Raw genomic sequence first — 19,921 nt, forward strand, 5'->3', positions numbered from 1 at the left:
TACTAGAAGTGACCAACGACAAGTATACAAAGTTTGTTAACAACAAAACTCGTTGGAAGAGAAAATCCAGGGTGGTAGGTGTAAACAAGCCCCCTTCCCCTTTTGCTCCTGTATTATCGAACACTCATAAGGAAGTAACACAGCTGATTTTATGATATACTTGGTGTAGGGTAAGATCGGTATCTAGATCCATCGCAGCTGTGAATTGACTGAATCTTTCTCAAAGACTTGTCAAGTATCAATGTTGTAGCGAAATCATTTCAGGCACATTTTAGGATGGCTAAAAAATCTTAATTTTTGTTCTTTATCATATTTAAATGTCTTTACAAGTTTTCTGGATAATTATTATAAAAATTAATGCTTATCATTAAACAGTAACTGTAGAAATATAATATTACAGAGAATCCACTGTTCGACCTCCAAGTCATTATATTTTTTTGTAAACTGGAACTTTATACTTTATTATCATAAAGCCATTACGAAATTGTATTCTTTGCGAAATGATTTTTAAAAAATCTAAATTAGAGAACCGTGTCAGCGCATCAATAGATAATTGATACATTTGATATGAATTCAATATGTTTAAGTATTTTTTACAGACCTCGTATTTGTCAAGTCTAGCCACGCACTTATAAACTTAGTAACAGGAAATTTAATTTCATTTAATACATTTAGTCTGAAGAGCACTAATGATGATGATAGAGGCGTTCCACTTTTTGATTTAATGATGAAGTTTGACAAAAATCATAGCACTTGAAATAAGAGCTTGGATAACTGAAATAATTTTGACCTCATGTTGATTATGATATTTAAATCAAAAATATTTCAGTGCGTATATACTATTTTCGATAGCATTTGATCGCCCACTATGTCATACTATGGGACACGCTTATCAATGGTCCAGAACCTTCTTTGGATTATCATTTTTCTGAGTAACCAATCTTCTTCCACCGGCGAAGACTGTTTAAAGTAAGAATAACTACTTATTTATTTTGATTGTCAAAATATTTGCAAATCATTCAATCATTCCACCAATACTTGCTTTGTTTTATCTAGATCAGGAAATAGTAGTGAATGCTGTGCAGACTTTTTCATGAAAGAAGGAAAATGCACCCGTGTGTATACACTTTCTAACCAGATAGTACATTTAGTTTTAATCAAAACAATAACAATAAAAGTCGCTCATTCGTAATTGTTTGTTTTCGTTATCTTTAGCTTGCCCAAATGGATATATTGGACCAAATTGTGATTTCACATGTCCCTATCCAAGTTATGGACGTCGGTGTGTGGAAGGAGACTGCGAGTGCCCGAAGGAGTTATGTAACCCAGAAACCGGATGTGCTTATCGTAAGAATACATAAAAATGAATCGTATTTTGTTGAACATAAAAAGTTTCTCAATACAATGACAGGCAACGGCTTATTTTTTTTTTATTTCTCTCTTTAATTGGTGACAAACTTTATGTAATTAACAATGCTCGGTTAGACTAAACATTCATGTCAAACAAAATGTGTGGATATTTACATTTCAATATTTCAGAACCAACCACTCAAAACTATTTTGCCAACGTTTCCTTTGAAAAAAGCACATCTGCAGAAGAAAATGATTTATTATTCACAGAACAAAAAAATAAATACAGTGGCGATAATATCGATTCCAAAAAGAGTAAGTCTTCATCAACAGCCGTAGTTGTAATTTCAGTCTTTTGCACTCTCATAATTATTTCGCTTGTAATTGTTATAGTACTTCAAATGAAAGGCAAGTTACTTTCGCACAATAAAATCTTATTATCAAAACGAAGATCCCGAGTGATCAGTCAACGTCATGTTGATACATATTGCGAAATTGATGAGAAAAACATGGAAATAACAGAGAGCAACAAATTCGATGAAGTTGAAATTTATGAATCAATCGATCATTCAAACAACAAAAATGAAATAAAATATACTGAGCTTCCAACAAGGAAAGGGGTTTCAAATGAAGAAAGGAAGCTAATGTCGACAATTTTAATGACGAAGATCTTGGATGATGATGGTAATATAAATAATGATATTCAACACCATTCTAAAAGTGAAGAAAAGCAGGTTAACAGAAATGAAACCATAGTACAAATGAGAAAAGATAAGGTTGATCTTGACACTTTCTCAAAAAGAAAGGGAAAGACATCTAGCAACATAAGCGGATACATCGATATGGGAAAGAAGGATCCAAAAGAGTACGTGTCCATGAATGCTGAAAACATAGGGTTATAATTGCATTCTGATCCAAACCTTTAAATAAATTACAGATCATACTTTGTATAATTATAATTTGTATTTGAAAAATGATTTAAGTTGGTATTTTTTAAGGCAATAAATTAACCTACTAATACATCATTTAATGTTAATTTATTTTCTAATTTATTTTCTAAGAATTTTTTATTAATAAAATTATATATATTACGTAACTTTGTATAGTTTTATTAAAATATATTATTAGTTATTGTTTTAAAAACAATCAAAAACGCTTATTACTAACAAGGATTTAGAAAAATATTTTTAACACTGTTCTATGTTTTAATATCATATGGTTGATAAGTTTAACGTGTTTCACTTTTGAGGTTCTTGAAAATATGAACGTCAACAAGCACAATAATTGCATATACAAATTTATAAATTTAAAAAAAATCTACTATTTAAAACAAAAAGCAAGCTTAAAGCACCACTCTTTTTTGCAGCAAAGATAGATTTTTCTTAAATTTACATACAAAAACGAATTAACGATTATGGGACCATGTCAAAAAAAAGTTTAATTTTTTTAAAATTATTTTTGTTGCTTGTTTTTTGGATTTTGGATGAGTCTGCCCTCTCCCCCCCCCCCTACACTTTAAAAAAAACGATGCTACCTTCCTGAATAGACATACCGTAACATGTTTATCAAAATGAGAAGTTTTCATTATCATTTCATTAAATCATGATTTTACAGAGAAGAATTGTACTAGTGATCACATAAAAATATTAAATGTCTCTTGTACTGTTAAAATAAAATTATTTGTAAATTGTTAATCAATACATGTTTATGTTTTTTAGTATTCAGTTTTCGTATATGTTAAGCAAAGGTTTTTCTTATGAATATGGTTTATTGATAAATGCTTCAAACTTTCGTCATGCTTATTTATGAATCTGATTTTAATAATTTAACAGATTTTAACTACAGGCTCTGTCTTTAAGGGTACATGATAGATAAACAAAGCATTGTACCTCTGCAAAGAATCGGATTTCGTTGATAAAGGTCTAGTCAAAATCAATTTTAGATTAAAACAAAAAAAAGTATTTTTTATTTATCTTTATCCTATTAACCATATTTTGTCGATTGATGTTGATGTTGATACAGATAACAAATTCTCCGATGAAAAAGGAAACTTCATTAAAAAAAGATATAATACTAATTTTACATATAATATCGATGGTAATATACATTTAATTTACAGATTTTCATAAAGTTGTATTTAAATATGAAGGAAAAGAACATACATATAAACCTGTGTATGTGTGCTATTGTAAAATAAAACCTTGCACTCTCAAGTTCTTGCTTTACTATCTGTATATCAGGAAGATGAACTAGTAATTGTTTAAGGTTTGCTTATTGCAGATGGATTTGTTTTCTGATGGACTAAACATTTAAAGCAAAAACTATTTCTAGTTTTATTTTAAGTTCATTTGAAGTTTTGTAGCGGAAATCTTTCGTGATCATATTCCTATATCCTTGTCGACATAGCTGTACTTAACTATGGAGATGACATGCTCAAATGGAGTAATTTTTTCTTGTTCATCAATTGAATTTAATTTGGTATAACTGATTCAATTGACTTCATTTACTGTGATAATTATTGATACATCTGGTCATCTGTTTGTTTCCTTAAAGACACCTGTCATTGTCCTGGATATTGTAATGCGTAATTTAATTCCTTATTTCTGCACATGTGTTTATGTTACAATTTGGAAAAGTTTATATTTTAAATATAACATTTCTACATGTAAAGAAATCTCATCAAATAGCAAGATTTCCTTTTCCAATGCTGCTGTTTCATACAACGAAGTATATTTTTGTGTTCTTGGAGATTCAGTTAATGTTGCACTTTTAAAATCATAACAGAAAAAAACCATTAATTGTAAACCAGAAAGTTGGCAATGGTTTCAAGTCCACATCCGATTTACTTTTAATTATTATGTTTTACAGTGCTACCGTCGTGGCGAGCACAGTTAGCACGAATTACACATACCTTGCTCCATTGTCATGTTATTTAGTTATCAATTATAAAAAGAATTTTTGAGAGAGAGAGAGAGAGAGAGAGAAAGAGAGAGAGAGAGTGAGAGAGTGAGAGTGAGAGAGAGAGAGAGACAAACAGACAGACAGGAGAGGGAGAAAGACAGAAAAAAGACAAACAAACAGACAGATAGAGAAAACAGACGAGAGAGAAAGAGACAGACAAACAGACAGACAGAGAGGAGAGGGAGAAAGACAGAAAAATAGACAGACAAACAGACAGATAGAGAGAACAGACGGATTGTGGTCATTGAAAAGAGAAGTGAATTGATTTCAACATTAAATCCATAGAAAAAAGAAATAAGTTATCATTTTTCGTAAATCTTACAATGACATTATACTAGAAAAACCAGTCGTGTCTTGTTGGCTTGGTTTGTTGTGGTTTTAAACCTTTCAGTCAGATCCTTTTTATTGCTTTTAAATAACGAAGTTCTACCACAAACAATGCGTTCCATTTTTTCGTAATCTGATTGCACACAACAATTTATGGTTTATAATATTAAAGATATACATTAGTATTGTGAAAAGGATTAAATCTGAAATAATAATAGTTCTTATTTAAAAGTTAAGATACTTGTAAAAATATGATGCAGTCGAGTCAAACACACTAGTTAGATTGAATGTATATTTTAATATATAAAAAAATATATAAATTAAAATATTTCTTATTGACAACATTTTAGACAAACTAACAATTAATGCATAATAGAATTCAACAAGGAATCTTAGATGCATTTACAGATAATTCAAACCTTTCCTTAAAATGGTTTTCGATTTAAACATTTAAATAAAACTTCTCCATTATTATTTTTGTTGGGATATTTCTTGGAAGTTAATTTAAAGGCAACACTTCTTTTAGATAGAAAATTTGCCTTGAAGCGGGGAATCACTGGTTATTTATACAAAATGTTGCTTTTTCCTTGTGTATTATATTACATGTTTATTTAGATGGCCAATGTCTAAAAGAATAGGTGCTTTAAGTGATATAATTATAATCAAAATATAAATCAGATAATTGTAGACAGAGAAATAAGAAATTATCTCTGCATACAATTTTTTAGAAGGACATGGGGGGGGGGGTACATGTAGCATATGTTTAAATCAATATTGACTAGGAAAAGTATTCGGTGATAAAAATATATTTCATGTCATAGTTTTCACTTATTCTGGTCAGGTTTAACGTGTTATAAGCTATATAAAGCTATTTTGATAACCTTGATAACGTTTACTATATTGGTCAAAACTGTGTGCCTTTTACCCATGTGATCATTTTCAATTAAATAATATACTCTTGATGTTGAACTATCAAACAAAAAATGATGTAAGTACTCAAGTATGCAGCTGTCTTTTTACACAGAAAATTTATGATATGTGCCTTACATCTAACATTGGTTCGAAATATGTGGCACATTTTTATTCAGCTTGCCCTCCCAGCGTGCTATTTTAGGTTTGAAAATTGCAGCATAACTCAGTTACATAATTTGAAACATGTTCTAAATATTGTGGAAACAAACCAACGTGTTGTATATTGTTAAACTGCTTAATTTTATCAGAATTAATTAGCATAGAATTTATACGATTATCTATCTGCATAAATAAGAACATCCATCTACATGTAACTCATTAGGTATAAGCGCCTAGTAGGGCTACTGACTATAAAAAAGGTTTTTTTTTACCCATGATATTCCAAAACTCACATTTGTCTCGGACAAAGTTGCACAAACACACAGGAGGACGGGCGACGTGTTATTTGAAACATTTTGAACTTTTACTCAAAAATTCTAATGAAATTTTTTTTTTCATTTACAACACTTAATTCATCTTGGGAATCTGTCTTTGGAACGCAGTTCGCGATTTGCAATAGAAAAGTGAACTGCGTTCTAGAACGCTGTTGTTCACAATTCAAAATTAATAATTCATATTTGGAGCCTGAAATGTTCAGGGTCATCAACTAGTGTTATACCACTACCACTGTGAATATATGGTGAAGTGGTCACCTTTAGTCTATGAGATTCGGTTTTATTCGCAATTGAACAGTGAAATGCGTTCTACAATGCAATTTACAATTCAAAATTTATAATTTATATTTTGATTCTGGAATTTCCAGGGTCATCTATTAGTGATGTATCACTACCACTGTGAATCTATGGTGAGGTGGTTATCTCCAGTTTATGAGACTCGGGTTTCTCCGCAATTGAATTGTGAACTGCGATTTCGAACGCTGTTCGCAATTCATAATTTATAATTCATATTTTGGGCCTCAGATTTTCAGGGTCACCTTCTAATGGTGGAATACCACTACCACCTTGAAAATATGGTGAACTGGTCATCTCTTGTTTTTGAGATTCGGGCTTATTCGCAATTGAAAAGTGAACTGCGTTTTGGAACTCAGTTAGCAATTCAAAACTTATTCATATTTGGGCCTGATATTTACAGGGTCATCTTCTAGTGGTATACCACTACCACCGTGAAAGTTTTATGAAGTAGTCATCTCTAGTTTTTTTTAGATCCGGGCATTCACTTACAGAACACTATTTATTATGATGGGATTTTAACCATCGGGCTCGGAAACATTGAGGGCCCCTATCCTTAATATACACTACCACTGTGAAAATATGGTAATGTTGTCACCATTAGTTTTTTAATTCGAGCCCCACTCATTAAACACTATTTGCAATTCAAAAGTTCTAGAACGCAGTTCGCAATTCAAAAATTATTATTCAAATTTTGGGCCTTAAATTTTTGGGGTCATCTACTAGTGGTGTGAATAAGCCCGAATCTCAAAAAAAGAGATGACCACTTCACCATATATTCACAGTTGTTGTGGTATTCAACTAGTAGATGACCATAAAAATTTCAGGCCACAAATAGGACTTAATAAATTTTGAATTGCGAACTGCGTTCTAGAACGCATTTCACTTTTCAATTGCGAATAATCCCGAATCTCAAAAAATAGAGATGACCACTTCACCATTATTTTATAGTGGTAGTGGTATTGTTAATAATTGAAATGAAGGTGGGATTATTTGGTTAGTACGTGTAAATATTCTCTGCATTCGTGTCGTAAAACTTTTTGACGATAAACATTAACACACGCATATTTCATAAGCTATGATAATATAACACTGAAAATAGATCAAGTGTGTCAATGACCAATATGTTTACATATGGTCAATAACCAGAGGTAAAATTAACATATGTGAAAATGACTCAGAAACATTTTTAAGGCATTTTTAACGGTATAAATTTACATTTGCAAACATATTTCCTTATACATGTATAAATCCATATAATAACGAAAACTTTTTAATGACGTCACAATGATTACCACACACGCTTATCGTTGGATGGTTGCATTACTATAAACAAAACACCCCCACTGTTATGTCAATACTTCTAAACAATTTGCCTTTCTCAAACAAACTTAAATTTAAGTAAAAAAAAGCAACAATGTTAAAAAGTTCACAGGGTTTATGAGTTCTGTTAGTAAGTGATCAAATCGTTTGAGAAGCTGTTTGGGCTACACAGAATATGATCACGTGATCAACCAAGTTCATATCAAGGTGAACTTTTTAACATGCTGTTTATTTTTTAACATTATATTGTTTTGAATAAAAGTCATATGAAACGATTTTAAACACTATGATTTTCTTTCATAAGTGTAAAGCTTGATATAAATGAATGTTAAAATATGTTTTTTTAAGATTTAAAAATTAAAATAAGATTTTTCTGCCCTTCCATTACTGAGACATAACCGTAAAAACTCAGCACCCGTAAAAGATGAAAACACTGCACATATATCAAAACAGTGCACGTTTCAAAATCAACACATTTGAAGAAATTTCTCCTCGACAAAAATAACATTAAATTGCAACATATTTGTCAATTTGAAAACGAAACAAAAAATTTAATCGTGAAGCAAATGAGCAGCACGTTGCTTATGTTACCTATAAGCTGTTTAGAAAAAAAATCATAATGAATAGCATGAACGTGCAAATAGGTAAAAACGATCAGTTAAATTTGAATTTGACAATTTCATTCAAACTAATTAAATCAAAGCAAATATACACCCATATATTTGCATGACGAAAACACTCATTCTCGAGTCTCTAAACTAAATATGAACAGGCTCTCAAATTAAACAAAAAAAAAACACATACGATTTATCGGTAATTTCTTTAGAGAAAATGTACTGCCATTGTTTATTATTGTATAATTTAATGAGTTTTCATATGAAATGGGTTTTTTTTCTTTTATTTTTCTTTTAATCTACTGCAAAATGACATGGATATTTGTATTAACTGCATAGCTTTATAAGACGATCGGGTCTTACCGACGTCGTAAGTACACTGTAAGGGATGTAAGCCGAGTAGGTTGATGTTCCTCTTCCTGATTGAGTTATTTTTGATCGACTGTGGCGCTGATATTTTGCATAAAATATCCACAAAAAAAATGCCAGTCTCATTAATTGGGCACTTTTAAACTCATTCTCACAGATAACTCAATATGATCAGGATATTGTTTTATATGACCTTTAAGAATTTCCTTGATTTCTTTCCCAGGCTGTATAAATTTTGAAACGACGTTTTATTTTGCTTGAACCATCATACAAATATAGCAAGTTTATTATGCATAACTTTTGAAAGCAACAACATGTGAAAAAAAGTCTAAAATAATTTGCTTATTTTGTGCCATACGCACTATGGGTTATGAAATAGGGAATATATATAACAGCAAATGATATTTCCCTAATTCTGTGAAGTCTGAGTTGCATGTAATATCTTAAACATTTGTTCACTGTGGCCAAGATGAAGCAAGTGTTTTGGATTGCGTTTGCTTTGAATTTTCAACCGCCTTCTATTGAAAAAGGTTAAAGTAAATGTTTGTTTAAAAAAGAACCGCAATATTCATTTAAACAAAAGGTTTAAACTTTAACCGCAATTATTTTATTTTTTAATTAAGATCGGGAAACTCATCTGAATGTTGTGCAGACTTCTTTCTGAAAGCAGGAAAATGCATCCGTGCGTATTTTTTAAAAACTTTTATTATGAGCTTGTTTTATAATTATGTTAGAGCTGTAAGTTTGTTTTAGTGTTATTTTATTATTACATGTCAAATTCATAGCTTGCCAGAATGGACATTTTGGAATAAACTGCATTTTTAAATGCCCGTATCCTAGATAAGTGTATGGAAGGAGATTGCAATTGTGCAGAAGAGGTCTGCGACGTAGGAATTGGATGTGTTACTGGTAAGAGCTCATACATATGTATTTAGCCTGATATCTGATATAACATAATAAATATAATAGAATACTAATCAATATGATATAATATAGTAACATAATTTATAAAGTAAAAAATAATATAGAAATATCAAATCTAACATAGAATCTCTTTATTTCAGTAAAAGAAACGCAGAAATCTTTTGACAACATTTCCTTTCAAAGAAGCAAACTAAAGAAGACCAACAATTCATATGTTAATGAACATAAAATGCAACGCGATGATTCCATAACGATAGATTCCTCATCATTTTGGGTGTTTGTATTACCGATTGCTTCTCCCTTTATTGTTTTTTCACTCGTTCTCGTTATACTAGTGTTTCGAGTCGTCAGATATAAAATTAAACCACATAATCAACGCAATTCTTCAAAACGAGTATTCAAAGTAACTAGTCTAGATCAAGTGCCCACCTAATATGATATTGATGAAAAATACAAGAAAGGAACAAAATTCAACATACTAATTGAACTTAGAAATTATGAATCAATTGACCAATCGCAAGATGCAGCAAAATACACCGAGTAACCTGCAAGAAAGGATGACGATTTTGATATTGATAACACTGAACTTTCCTGATTAATCAAATAAGATTGTAAAGCATATTTAGAAATACGAATCTCTTCCAGAAATGACACAATACACGGTTTTATCCAAAAGTTATCTCACACAATTGTCGCGCTTTTCCTTAATGCTGTATGAACAAATTATGATATATCAAAATTCACACTGGTATTTTATATACAAATAAAAATTCTTAAAATTCTTATCAATTATGATAAAGTTTGGAATGTGATATATATCTAACATCGCCATGTCATAATTCAACGAGTAAGTTTTTTAAGAGAAAAGTCAAAACTGAAAATATTTGGAATAATCCAACTATAAAATATTATAGAACATATCAAATACACTTATCTTTCATATACGATGAAGAGTAATGATTTGTTTACTGAAAAATATACTAGTTATTATTTTTTTATAGAGCAATACGGCCAATACATGTATTTTGTAAAAGACTCAAATATTAATTTGAGACAAAACGTTTCAATTTTAGTTATGTGCTCTTAAATGGAAAATCTTGCAGAGCACACCGATTAGAAACCAAATAATTAATTAAATATATTTAGGATCAGTATAGTTGCAGGAAAAAACTCTTAGTGGGAAAAGTGTAAAAAGCCCAAAAATATCACCCAAGTCACCAAACCATCAAAATGAGTAATTACACAATACAAAATTTTGATTTTGATCACACAAATTCCTCTTATATACATGTTTATAAATACACACAAGAAATCATATTGACGCAAGCGTCAAATGGGCCGCAATTGTTGAATGAATCATTGGTCGTTTACATAAAAACACACTACAAAGAAGAAAATAAAAGTTGGTTGTACTCATTTTTATGGTCAAGTTTAATATACTTTCAGCAACTTGTTTTGAAGTTTAACATTTTACTATTATCATAGAGAATCGAGTCTGTTACTGATCATTGCCATATTATGAAGTATTGGAGAACGCATTGATTTGTACATTACTCTAATACAAAGTTCAACTCATCATTTTTCTTTTTGAAATTATGTATTTCAAACCATTTTGGTTTTTTGTTGTTGCATTGTATTGAATTAAAACTTAATGCATTAGTTTATATGATTTCAAGGGACCCCATGATAAAATAAAAATGGATTAGTTCAAATTTTCCAGTCGATTCAAAATATCATTTATGTCATATTTTTGCGTAAATAATTGATATGTATGTCATTTCATGATATTTTCTACCACATTTACATGGAGATATAATAAATATACATACAAAGTCTTTTTAATTGACACGGCACATAGAAATTCAAATAAATCATTTACATAAAATTCAATGACATTCAGGTCTTTAGTATTTCAGGTCTTTAGTATGTCCCGCATACCTACTGTATCCCGATGCATTGTTTTGAAAAGAATGAAGAACTCCGAAAATTTCCGAATAGATTATAGTCTCGATAATAACGCACCAAGCACGACAGTCTACTAAGTATGACCTATTTTTCATTTACGAGTAAAACAAAAAATATGTGATGTTTTTTAAAAGGCATAAAACATATTTCTTCATGAAAATTAATTTTTGATTCATAAATAAGAAGCATAATATTAATTCTATTAAAAAAGAACTATCCCGCAGAAACGCAGTAACAATATTTAAATGTATATCAAATAACGGACCGCCTTCCGGCGGCCCGTAAAATCAATCGATTGCTGGAGTGCGGCGACTAGCATTACCTTAATAAAAAACAAAATTTTATGAAACAAACTGTAAGAAATTCATCAAAAAAACTTTTTTTAAAACACAAAGGAATGGTTCTAAATTTTGTGATTTCTTCCAAATTTACGTTTGTATATTTATGTTTATTGAAAGTAACTATTAATAAATACTAATATTGCAATGTACATTGATAATCTAAATAAAATTTTCAAAGTTTGAATCAAATAAAATAAAAGTGTCCCAATTCTTCTAACATGATTTTTTTTCGATTAGTTTGTCCTTTGTATGGTATATTGTGTTTTAAATCCGAATTCTTCTTTGAATCAGTACTCTAAGTGTTCATAAAGGACGTTGCCATTATCAGAGCCGGTGTAATTTTTTCAACAACGAACGATCGGACAACTCCATGCATAGTAAAAGTGCAATTTTTTTAAGCAGATAAGTCACCAAAGTTCCGAAACATACCATGTCTAAGGAATAGGAAAAGTGAGGTTGAAATTGCAAATTTTGATCAATCTACTTGATTTTTTTGTAAATAAACAGGTTTTATGTATGCGACAAGGAAGTCGGTAATGTTTCATAAAAGCGCTAAATAAACCATAATGGTATCGCCATTAACAAGTGAAGAAGGACTAATATCAATCTTGATTCAATGTAGAAGCCAAATATTTTAAGAAAATGTTTAATCAAGAGTCTATTTGTTTAATGTTGACCAAAGTGATAGTTACAAAACACATTTATGTCCATAAATAGCTTATGCATATTGATCATTTTATTTGTATTTTTTTGTTTACCAAGTGGTAATTTTCCACTGTTAGGTATTTTTAGTTTAGATACAGTTTGTGTCAAATTTCCGAAATACATGTCCAGTGTGACAAACTCATAGAAATTTGTTCATTTTGTGGCATACAATTTATTTTATTTTTAATCTTTCATTTATTTTTTTTAATGAAAATTTATTTCCTTTAACATATTCTACTTAAAACATTTTATATTTTACATGTATGATTTAAAAACCAATTATTATACAAGACAAGTTCCATATTTTGATTTGTGTCATATGTTGAGTAGACCGAAAATGTACATCTTCTTTTTCGAAACATTTTGATGACTATTCAAGGAAATCAAGATCCTTTCCTTTCAAAAAAATAAGATGATTTGCTTTGTACCTTCTTCGAAAGATTGAATTGTTTTAGGAAAAATCATACATGTCCAAGACCAACTTAATTTAGATCACAATATTGAGCATATGTTAAGTGCTTACAATGTACAAACACAAACAGTTGAGGCTTCAAGAGACGTGTATATCAAATTTGGGGTTCCTTTTGCTTCAGCATATCATACGCCTGGTATCTTTTCAAATTACATGATACCGTGTATCACCCCACGATGATTTCATAATGGCTACTTATTCAGACAATTCCTTTGTTAGTGCTTCCTTTGTTCTTATTTTTCTATCATTATCTCTTACAATGAAATGTAAAGTAATTAATCACGACGGTTTAAAATGTGTTTTTACAGATTGCCCAGATGGAACTTTTGGACCAAATTGCATCCACATTTCGTAGACGATGTATTTTGGAATGTGAATGCATTGTCAACCAAAAGTGCGACCCTGGAAAGGGATGCATAAACATTAACAAATTCAATAGTATAACATTTTCCTATTGTTTTACAGGCTTCAAAATAGATGAGGACACCTAATTTATATAATACATTATGTGGATGTCTATGATACATGTATTTATGATATTTGAGTACAACACAGTAATTCTTTTACAGATCAAAGTTCAACTGAACAGGCTATTCCACAGTAGAGACTTCGAAAACTAAACCAGTTAAAAAATCTATTGCGGAAGTAGGTCAAAATATCCCCTTGCGACAACAGTCTTTCAGACATAGCGCAGGTAATGTTCTAATCTTAACTTTATCGGATGTATCTTTGACGACATCGACATTCAAAACGGAACGCTTGGAAATTGCTAAGGAATTCATCCAACAAAACAGTCCAACATCTCAAAACAATTGTAATTATCGCGATCGTCATTGTAGGTTCGATCGTTATTTTACTGCTTGTAGTTGTTATTGCTGTGCAAATTAGAGAAAAAAAGAAGAGTTAGCATGGGGGAAAATATAACGTTTATCAGAGGTCATAGTAGCACATACTGCGAAATGGACGACCAGATGGTTCCTTCAACTGCTGCTTATAAATTGATAAATGATGACTAAGAACTCCTTAAATAGAATAAAACAAAATACTCAACGCTTCCTGCAAGAATGTGCGAGATGTGCTTCTCGCGATTTTACCCAGATATTAATTCCTCGCCTTTAATAAGGAATTTTCAATAAATGTATTTTTTGCAACTCACTCTGGTTGTTTATTCGTAATTCTTTGTATTTCTGCATCTTTAGCTTGCCCAAATGGATATTTTGGACCAAATTGCATTTTAAAATGTCCCTTTCCTAGTTATGGACGTCGGTAGAAGGAGACTGCGAGTGCATGGAAGAATTATGTAACCCAGAAACCGGATGTGTTTATCGTAAGAATACATACGAATTGATCGTGTATTGTTATAAATAAATAGTTTTTCATTAAATCAGCGGTCAACAATTTTTAAAAAAAATGTTTTTCTTTAATTGATGTTTTATTACAGACGAAATGTATGTTTCTTCATTTATCTTTCCTTGATATTGTGAGTAAATGGATAATAATAAGCATTATTTATGATTATAGATACATGTATCATTGTAACAAGTCCATGTGAACAACATTTGTGAATACTTATAAAACACCATACAAAGCCAATCATGCGGAACTATTTCTACAACATAACCTTTCACAAAAAAAACAAACACAAAACAAATCTACAGAAATAAACAATTCAATATTTGCTGAACTAAATAATAAAGACAGAAATCGTAATAGTATTTAAGCATTAAGATTTAAATACATTTATGGAAGTGGAATTCCACCTTTTTGATTAACTCGCTAGATAGTAAACACCATAGGTTCTCCGCGGTTTCCGCTTATTATCACTACTCCGAATCGTCATTGGGTCTGGTTATAAGTCATGCCATATATGATGTCATCCTAATTTTCCAGAATCAATTCAGGTAGGTGGATGGTGTCTTTCTCTTGGGGGATTTAATGAATATAACGAATGCATTTTTTGGATTGAATTTATCAGAATACATCAATAGTAAACCTTAACTTCAACTTTTATCTTTTATGACATTTGTTTTACTACCTATAGCCATTACAAAATTATATACGTATATACGTATAAAAGGTTTTAAAAAAACTAAATCAGAGAACCGTGTCACCGCATCAAAAGATAATTGATACAGTTGATATGAATTCAATATGTTTAAGTATTTTTACAGACCTGGTATTTGTCAAGTCTAGCCACGAACTTATAAACTTTGTAACAGGAAATTTAATTTCATTTAATACATTCAATCTGAAAAGCACTAATGATGATCGTAGAGGCGTTCCATGATACGTAACTTTTTAATTTTATGATGAAGTTTGACGAAAATCATAGCACTTGAATTAAGTGCTTGGATAACTGAAATAACTCAAATTAGTCTGACCGCATGTTGATATTAAAATAAAAAACATTTCCATGCGTACATACTATTTTCTGTAGCCGTTGATCGCCCATGATGTCCTATTATGAGACACGCATATCATTGATGCAGAAAGTTCTTTGGATTATCATTTTTCTGAGTAACCAATCTTCTTCCACAGGAGAAGACTGTTTAAAGTAAGAATTACTTCTTCTTTATTTTGATTGTCAAAATATTTTCAAATCGTTCAATCATTTCACCAATACATCTTTGCTTTGTTTTATCTAGATCAGGAAACAATAGCAAATGCTGTGCAGACTTTTTTATGAAAGAAGGAAAATGCACTCGTGTGTATACCTTTAAACCAGATAGTATATTTTTGTTTTAATTAGATAGTAACATTAAAAGTTGCTTATTCGTAATTGTTTGTTTCGTTATCTTTAGCTTGTCCAAATGGAAATTTTGGACCAAATTGCGATTTCACATGTCCCTATCCTAGTTATGGACGTCGGTGTATGGAAGGAAAATGCGATTGCCCGAAAGACTTATGTAGCCCAGAAACCGGATGTGTTTATCGTAAGAATACATAAAAATGAATCATATTTTGTTAGACATAAATAGTTTTTCATAACAATGGCAAGCAACCGTTTATTTTCATTTCACTCTTTAATTGGTGGACGTTTTCTTATTGGAGACAAAATATATGTCATAATCAATGCTTTGTTAAACTGTTTGTAAAATATCCATGTCAAACAAAATTGGTGAATATCTACATTTTAATACTTCAGAACCAAACACTCAGAACTATTTCGCCGACATATCCTTTGAAAAAAGCACATCTGCAGAAGAGAATAATTTAATAATCACTGAACAAAAGAATAAATACAGTGGCGATAAATTTGATTCCAAAAAGAGTGAGTCTTCATCAACAGTGGTGGTTGTAATTTCAGTCTTTTGCACTCTTATTATTATTTCGCTTGTAATTGTTATGGTACTTCAAATGAAAGGTAAATTACTTTCGCACAATCAAATATTTTTATCAAAACGAAGATCCCGAGTGATCAGTCAACGTCATGTTGATACATATTGCGAGATTGATGAGAAAAACATGGAAAAAACAGAATGCAACAAATCAGATGAAGTTGAAATTTATGAATCAATCGATCATTCAAATAAAAATGAAATGAAATATACAGAGCTTCCAAAGAGGAAAGGAGTTTCAAATGAGGAGAGGAAGCTTATGTCTACAATCTTAATGACGAAGATCTTGGATGATGATGATGATGATGATGATGATGCTATTCAACACGATGTTAAAAGTGGAGAAAAGCAGGTTAACAGGACTGAACCCGAAATACAAATGAGAAAAGACAAGGTTGATCTTGACACTTTCTCAAAAAGAAAGGGAAAGACCTCTAGCAACATCAGCGGATACATCGATATGGAGAAGAAGGATCCGAAAGATTACGTGTCTATGAATGCTGAAAACAAAGGGTTATAAATACATTCTGATCCAAACCTTTGAAGGAATTACAGATTATAATCTGCAAATGTACATATTAAGCTGTATGCCTATCAAAAGATTGTTCAACATGTATATCGACATTAAATAATGAAGTAACAAGAACGTATATATTGTTGAAAAATATCAAGTTTTTATTTCAAAAATGATTTAAATTGTTTTGTAAGGTAGATGTTAACCTACTAATACATCAATTAACGTTGATTATTTTCTAAGAATTATGTACTAATGTAATCATATAAATTAAGTACTTTCGGATAGTTTATTGAAATATATTCTTATCAATGTCTCAAAGACAATCAAAAACGAATATTACTACCAATGATTTTAAAAAATATATTTTTAATACGGTTCTGTGTTTTAATATCGTATGGTTGATAAATCTAATGTGTTTCACTTCTGAGGTTCTTGAAAATATGAACGTCAACAAGCAAAAAAATTGCATATACAAATGTATAAATTAGAAAAAAAAATATTTCCATTTTAAACAGATAGACATACCTAAATATATTTATCAAAACGAGAAGTTTTCATCATCATTAGAGTAAATCATGATTTTACAGAGAAGAATTGTACTAGTGATCATATAAAACTATTAAATGTCTCTTTTACTGTTTAAATGAAATTAATTGTAAATTGTTAAAAAATATATGGATATGTTTCTGGTATTCAGTTTTCGTATATGTTAAACAAAGATTTGTTTTAAATATATGGTTACTTAATAAATACTTCAAACTATCGTCATGCTAATTTATGAATCTGCTACTAATAATTTTACAGATTTTAAAGGTTCATGAGAAATATACAAATCACTGTATCTCTACAAAGATCCGGATTTCGTTAATAGAGGTTTAATCAATTGATTTTAAATAAAGCAAAAATAGTAGTTTTTATTTATCTTTATTCTATTAACCTCATTTTATCGATTTATGTCGATAAAGATAGCAAATTCTCCGATGAAAGAGGAAACTTCACTGCAACTGATTTTTACTTCCTGAGAAAAACTGTATTTTTAGAAAATATAATATCAATTTTACATGCAATATCGGTGGTAATATACATTTAATTTACTGACTTTCGTATAGTTGTAATTGATATGTAAAAGAAAGGAATATAAATGTAAACTTTTATATGTGTGCTCTTGGAAAATAAACCCGTGCACTCTGAATTTCTTGCTGTAGTATTTGTATATCAGTAAGAGGAACTGGTAATTGTTATATAGGTTTGCTTATTGCAAACCAATTGTTTTCGAATGGTCTAAAATTTATAATTAAAGCAATAGCAGGTTCTAGCTTTAATTTATGTTCATTTGAAGTCATCTAGCGGAAATCTCTCAGGATAATTTACCTATATCCTTAGAGACATAGTTGAACTTAATTATGGAGTCACTTTTTCCTTGTTCAGAAATTGAAATCAAATTGGTAAAACTGATTCAACTGACTTCATTGACTGTGATAATTATTGATACATCTGGTCATCTGTTTGCTTCCTTGAAGACACCTGTCATGGTCCTGGATATCGAATTGTGTAAATTGATTCCTTATTTCTGCTCATGTCTTTATGTTACGGAAAAGTTTATATTTTCAATATTAATAAAAAATTTACACGAAACGAAATCTCTTCAAACAGCAAAATGTCCTTTGCAAAGCTGATTATTCATACAATGAGGTATGTTTTTGTGTTTTAGATGATTCAGTTAAAAGTATTCTGTTTAAAATCATAAAAGACAAACCATCCATAGTGAACCGGGAAGTTGGCAGGGGTTTCAAATTTTCATCCGTTTTACTTCATTATTGTAATCATTGAAGGGAGAAGTGAAGTGATTTAAACTCTAAATCCATAAAACACGGGAAATTAGTTATTACGTTTCGTAAATTCAATCATAAGCTAAGAGTGTACTAGAAAAAGCCAGTCGTATCTAGTTGGCTTAATTTTATGTCTGTTGCTTTGACATATCAAACTCCTATTAGTAATAATGCGTTCCAATTTTTTTTTTTGTAATCTGATTGCACATTGTTATATTTTACAATAGCTTGTGTATTGTAAATATAAGTTACAAATATACATTAATATCTGCATATCCATTGTTCTTTCCCGCTGTAAGTCCATACGGAGGAACTGCAATTATTTTTCTATAATCGCAATTGCTCTGTCTGTATACTATGACGTCATAAAGGTGTGATGTCATATACTTTCCCATAACGTTATAGATTTAAACCACTATATGATGCATCATGTGTTTTTCTCCAACTCATTAAAATTGTTGTATTTAATTAAAACATGTCTTATATTAACATTTTAACGGAAATACTGTTATAACATATCATTGATTCTGTTAACAAATCTATGTGAATTAAAAGATACATTACAGTCTAAATGTTAATTTTTGATACAATGGCTAAATGTCAAGGTCTAGGCTAATACAGGGCGCATCATGGAATATGCCAACAGAGCAATTGCTATTCATAACGCCATGTTCACTAATAACGTTGTTTATTTCTTAAGTATTGTGAGAAGGATAACACTTGTGATATTAAAAGATATTGTTTTTAAAGGTTAGCTTCTTATGAAAATGTGATATACATGTACATGTAGTCACAAAACACTATTTTAGATAAATATTATAAATCTTATAATATAAAAATATATAAATTAAAAGATTTTTCCTGACAACGTTTAAGACAAAGAATTAAATTCCACAAGGAGTCATAGTTGCATAAGCAAATAATTCAAATCTATTCTTAAAGATTTCTTAGTTTTCAACTTAAACATTTAAATAAATCTTTTTTTATTTTTTTGTTTTTTAGGGGGTGGGTTAAATACTGCTTTAGATATAAAATGTGCCTGGAAGCGAGGACCCGCTGTTGATTTACAAAGGTTCGTTTCTTTCCTTGTGTATTATATTATATGTTAATCTATATCAGTTGATGGCACATTTCTATACGAACATAAAGGTAAATTATCTAAACATAATCTAGAGAAACGGTCCTT

The 19,921-nt window shown here is 30.2% G+C and overlaps 1 protein-coding gene across 4 annotated transcripts; it reads left to right on the plus strand.

Annotated features, from left to right (window-relative positions):
- The first annotated feature begins 679 nt into the window (after positions 1-679).
- On the plus strand, positions 680-18,104 carry LOC105334860 (uncharacterized). 4 transcript variants are annotated; one of them, XM_066076595.1, is made up of 5 exons: positions 14,834-14,952; positions 15,489-15,605; positions 15,697-15,755; positions 15,853-15,984; positions 16,197-18,103. In XM_066076595.1, exons 2-5 carry the CDS (start codon positions 15,502-15,504, stop codon positions 16,907-16,909), a joined length of 1,008 nt encoding a protein of 335 aa, XP_065932667.1. In that variant the 5' UTR covers positions 14,834-14,952; positions 15,489-15,501; the 3' UTR covers positions 16,910-18,103. The 4 variants fall into 4 exon arrangements, 3 of the variants coding, with proteins under 3 accessions (XP_034300312.2, XP_065932669.1, XP_065932667.1); XM_034444421.2 differs by lacking the exons at positions 14,834-14,952; positions 15,489-15,605; positions 15,697-15,755; positions 15,853-15,984; positions 16,197-18,103 and adding exons at positions 680-969; positions 1,057-1,115; positions 1,216-1,347; positions 1,540-3,563; XM_066076597.1 differs by lacking the exons at positions 14,834-14,952; positions 15,489-15,605; positions 15,697-15,755 and adding exons at positions 683-969; positions 1,057-1,115 and having other exon boundaries at positions 16,197-18,104.
- Positions 18,105-19,921: the final 1,817 nt, after the last annotated feature.

The sequence above is a fragment of the Magallana gigas genome, chromosome 2, assembly GCF_963853765.1.
Source record: "Magallana gigas chromosome 2, xbMagGiga1.1, whole genome shotgun sequence".
Classification (NCBI taxonomy): domain Eukaryota; kingdom Metazoa; phylum Mollusca; class Bivalvia; order Ostreida; family Ostreidae; genus Magallana; species Magallana gigas.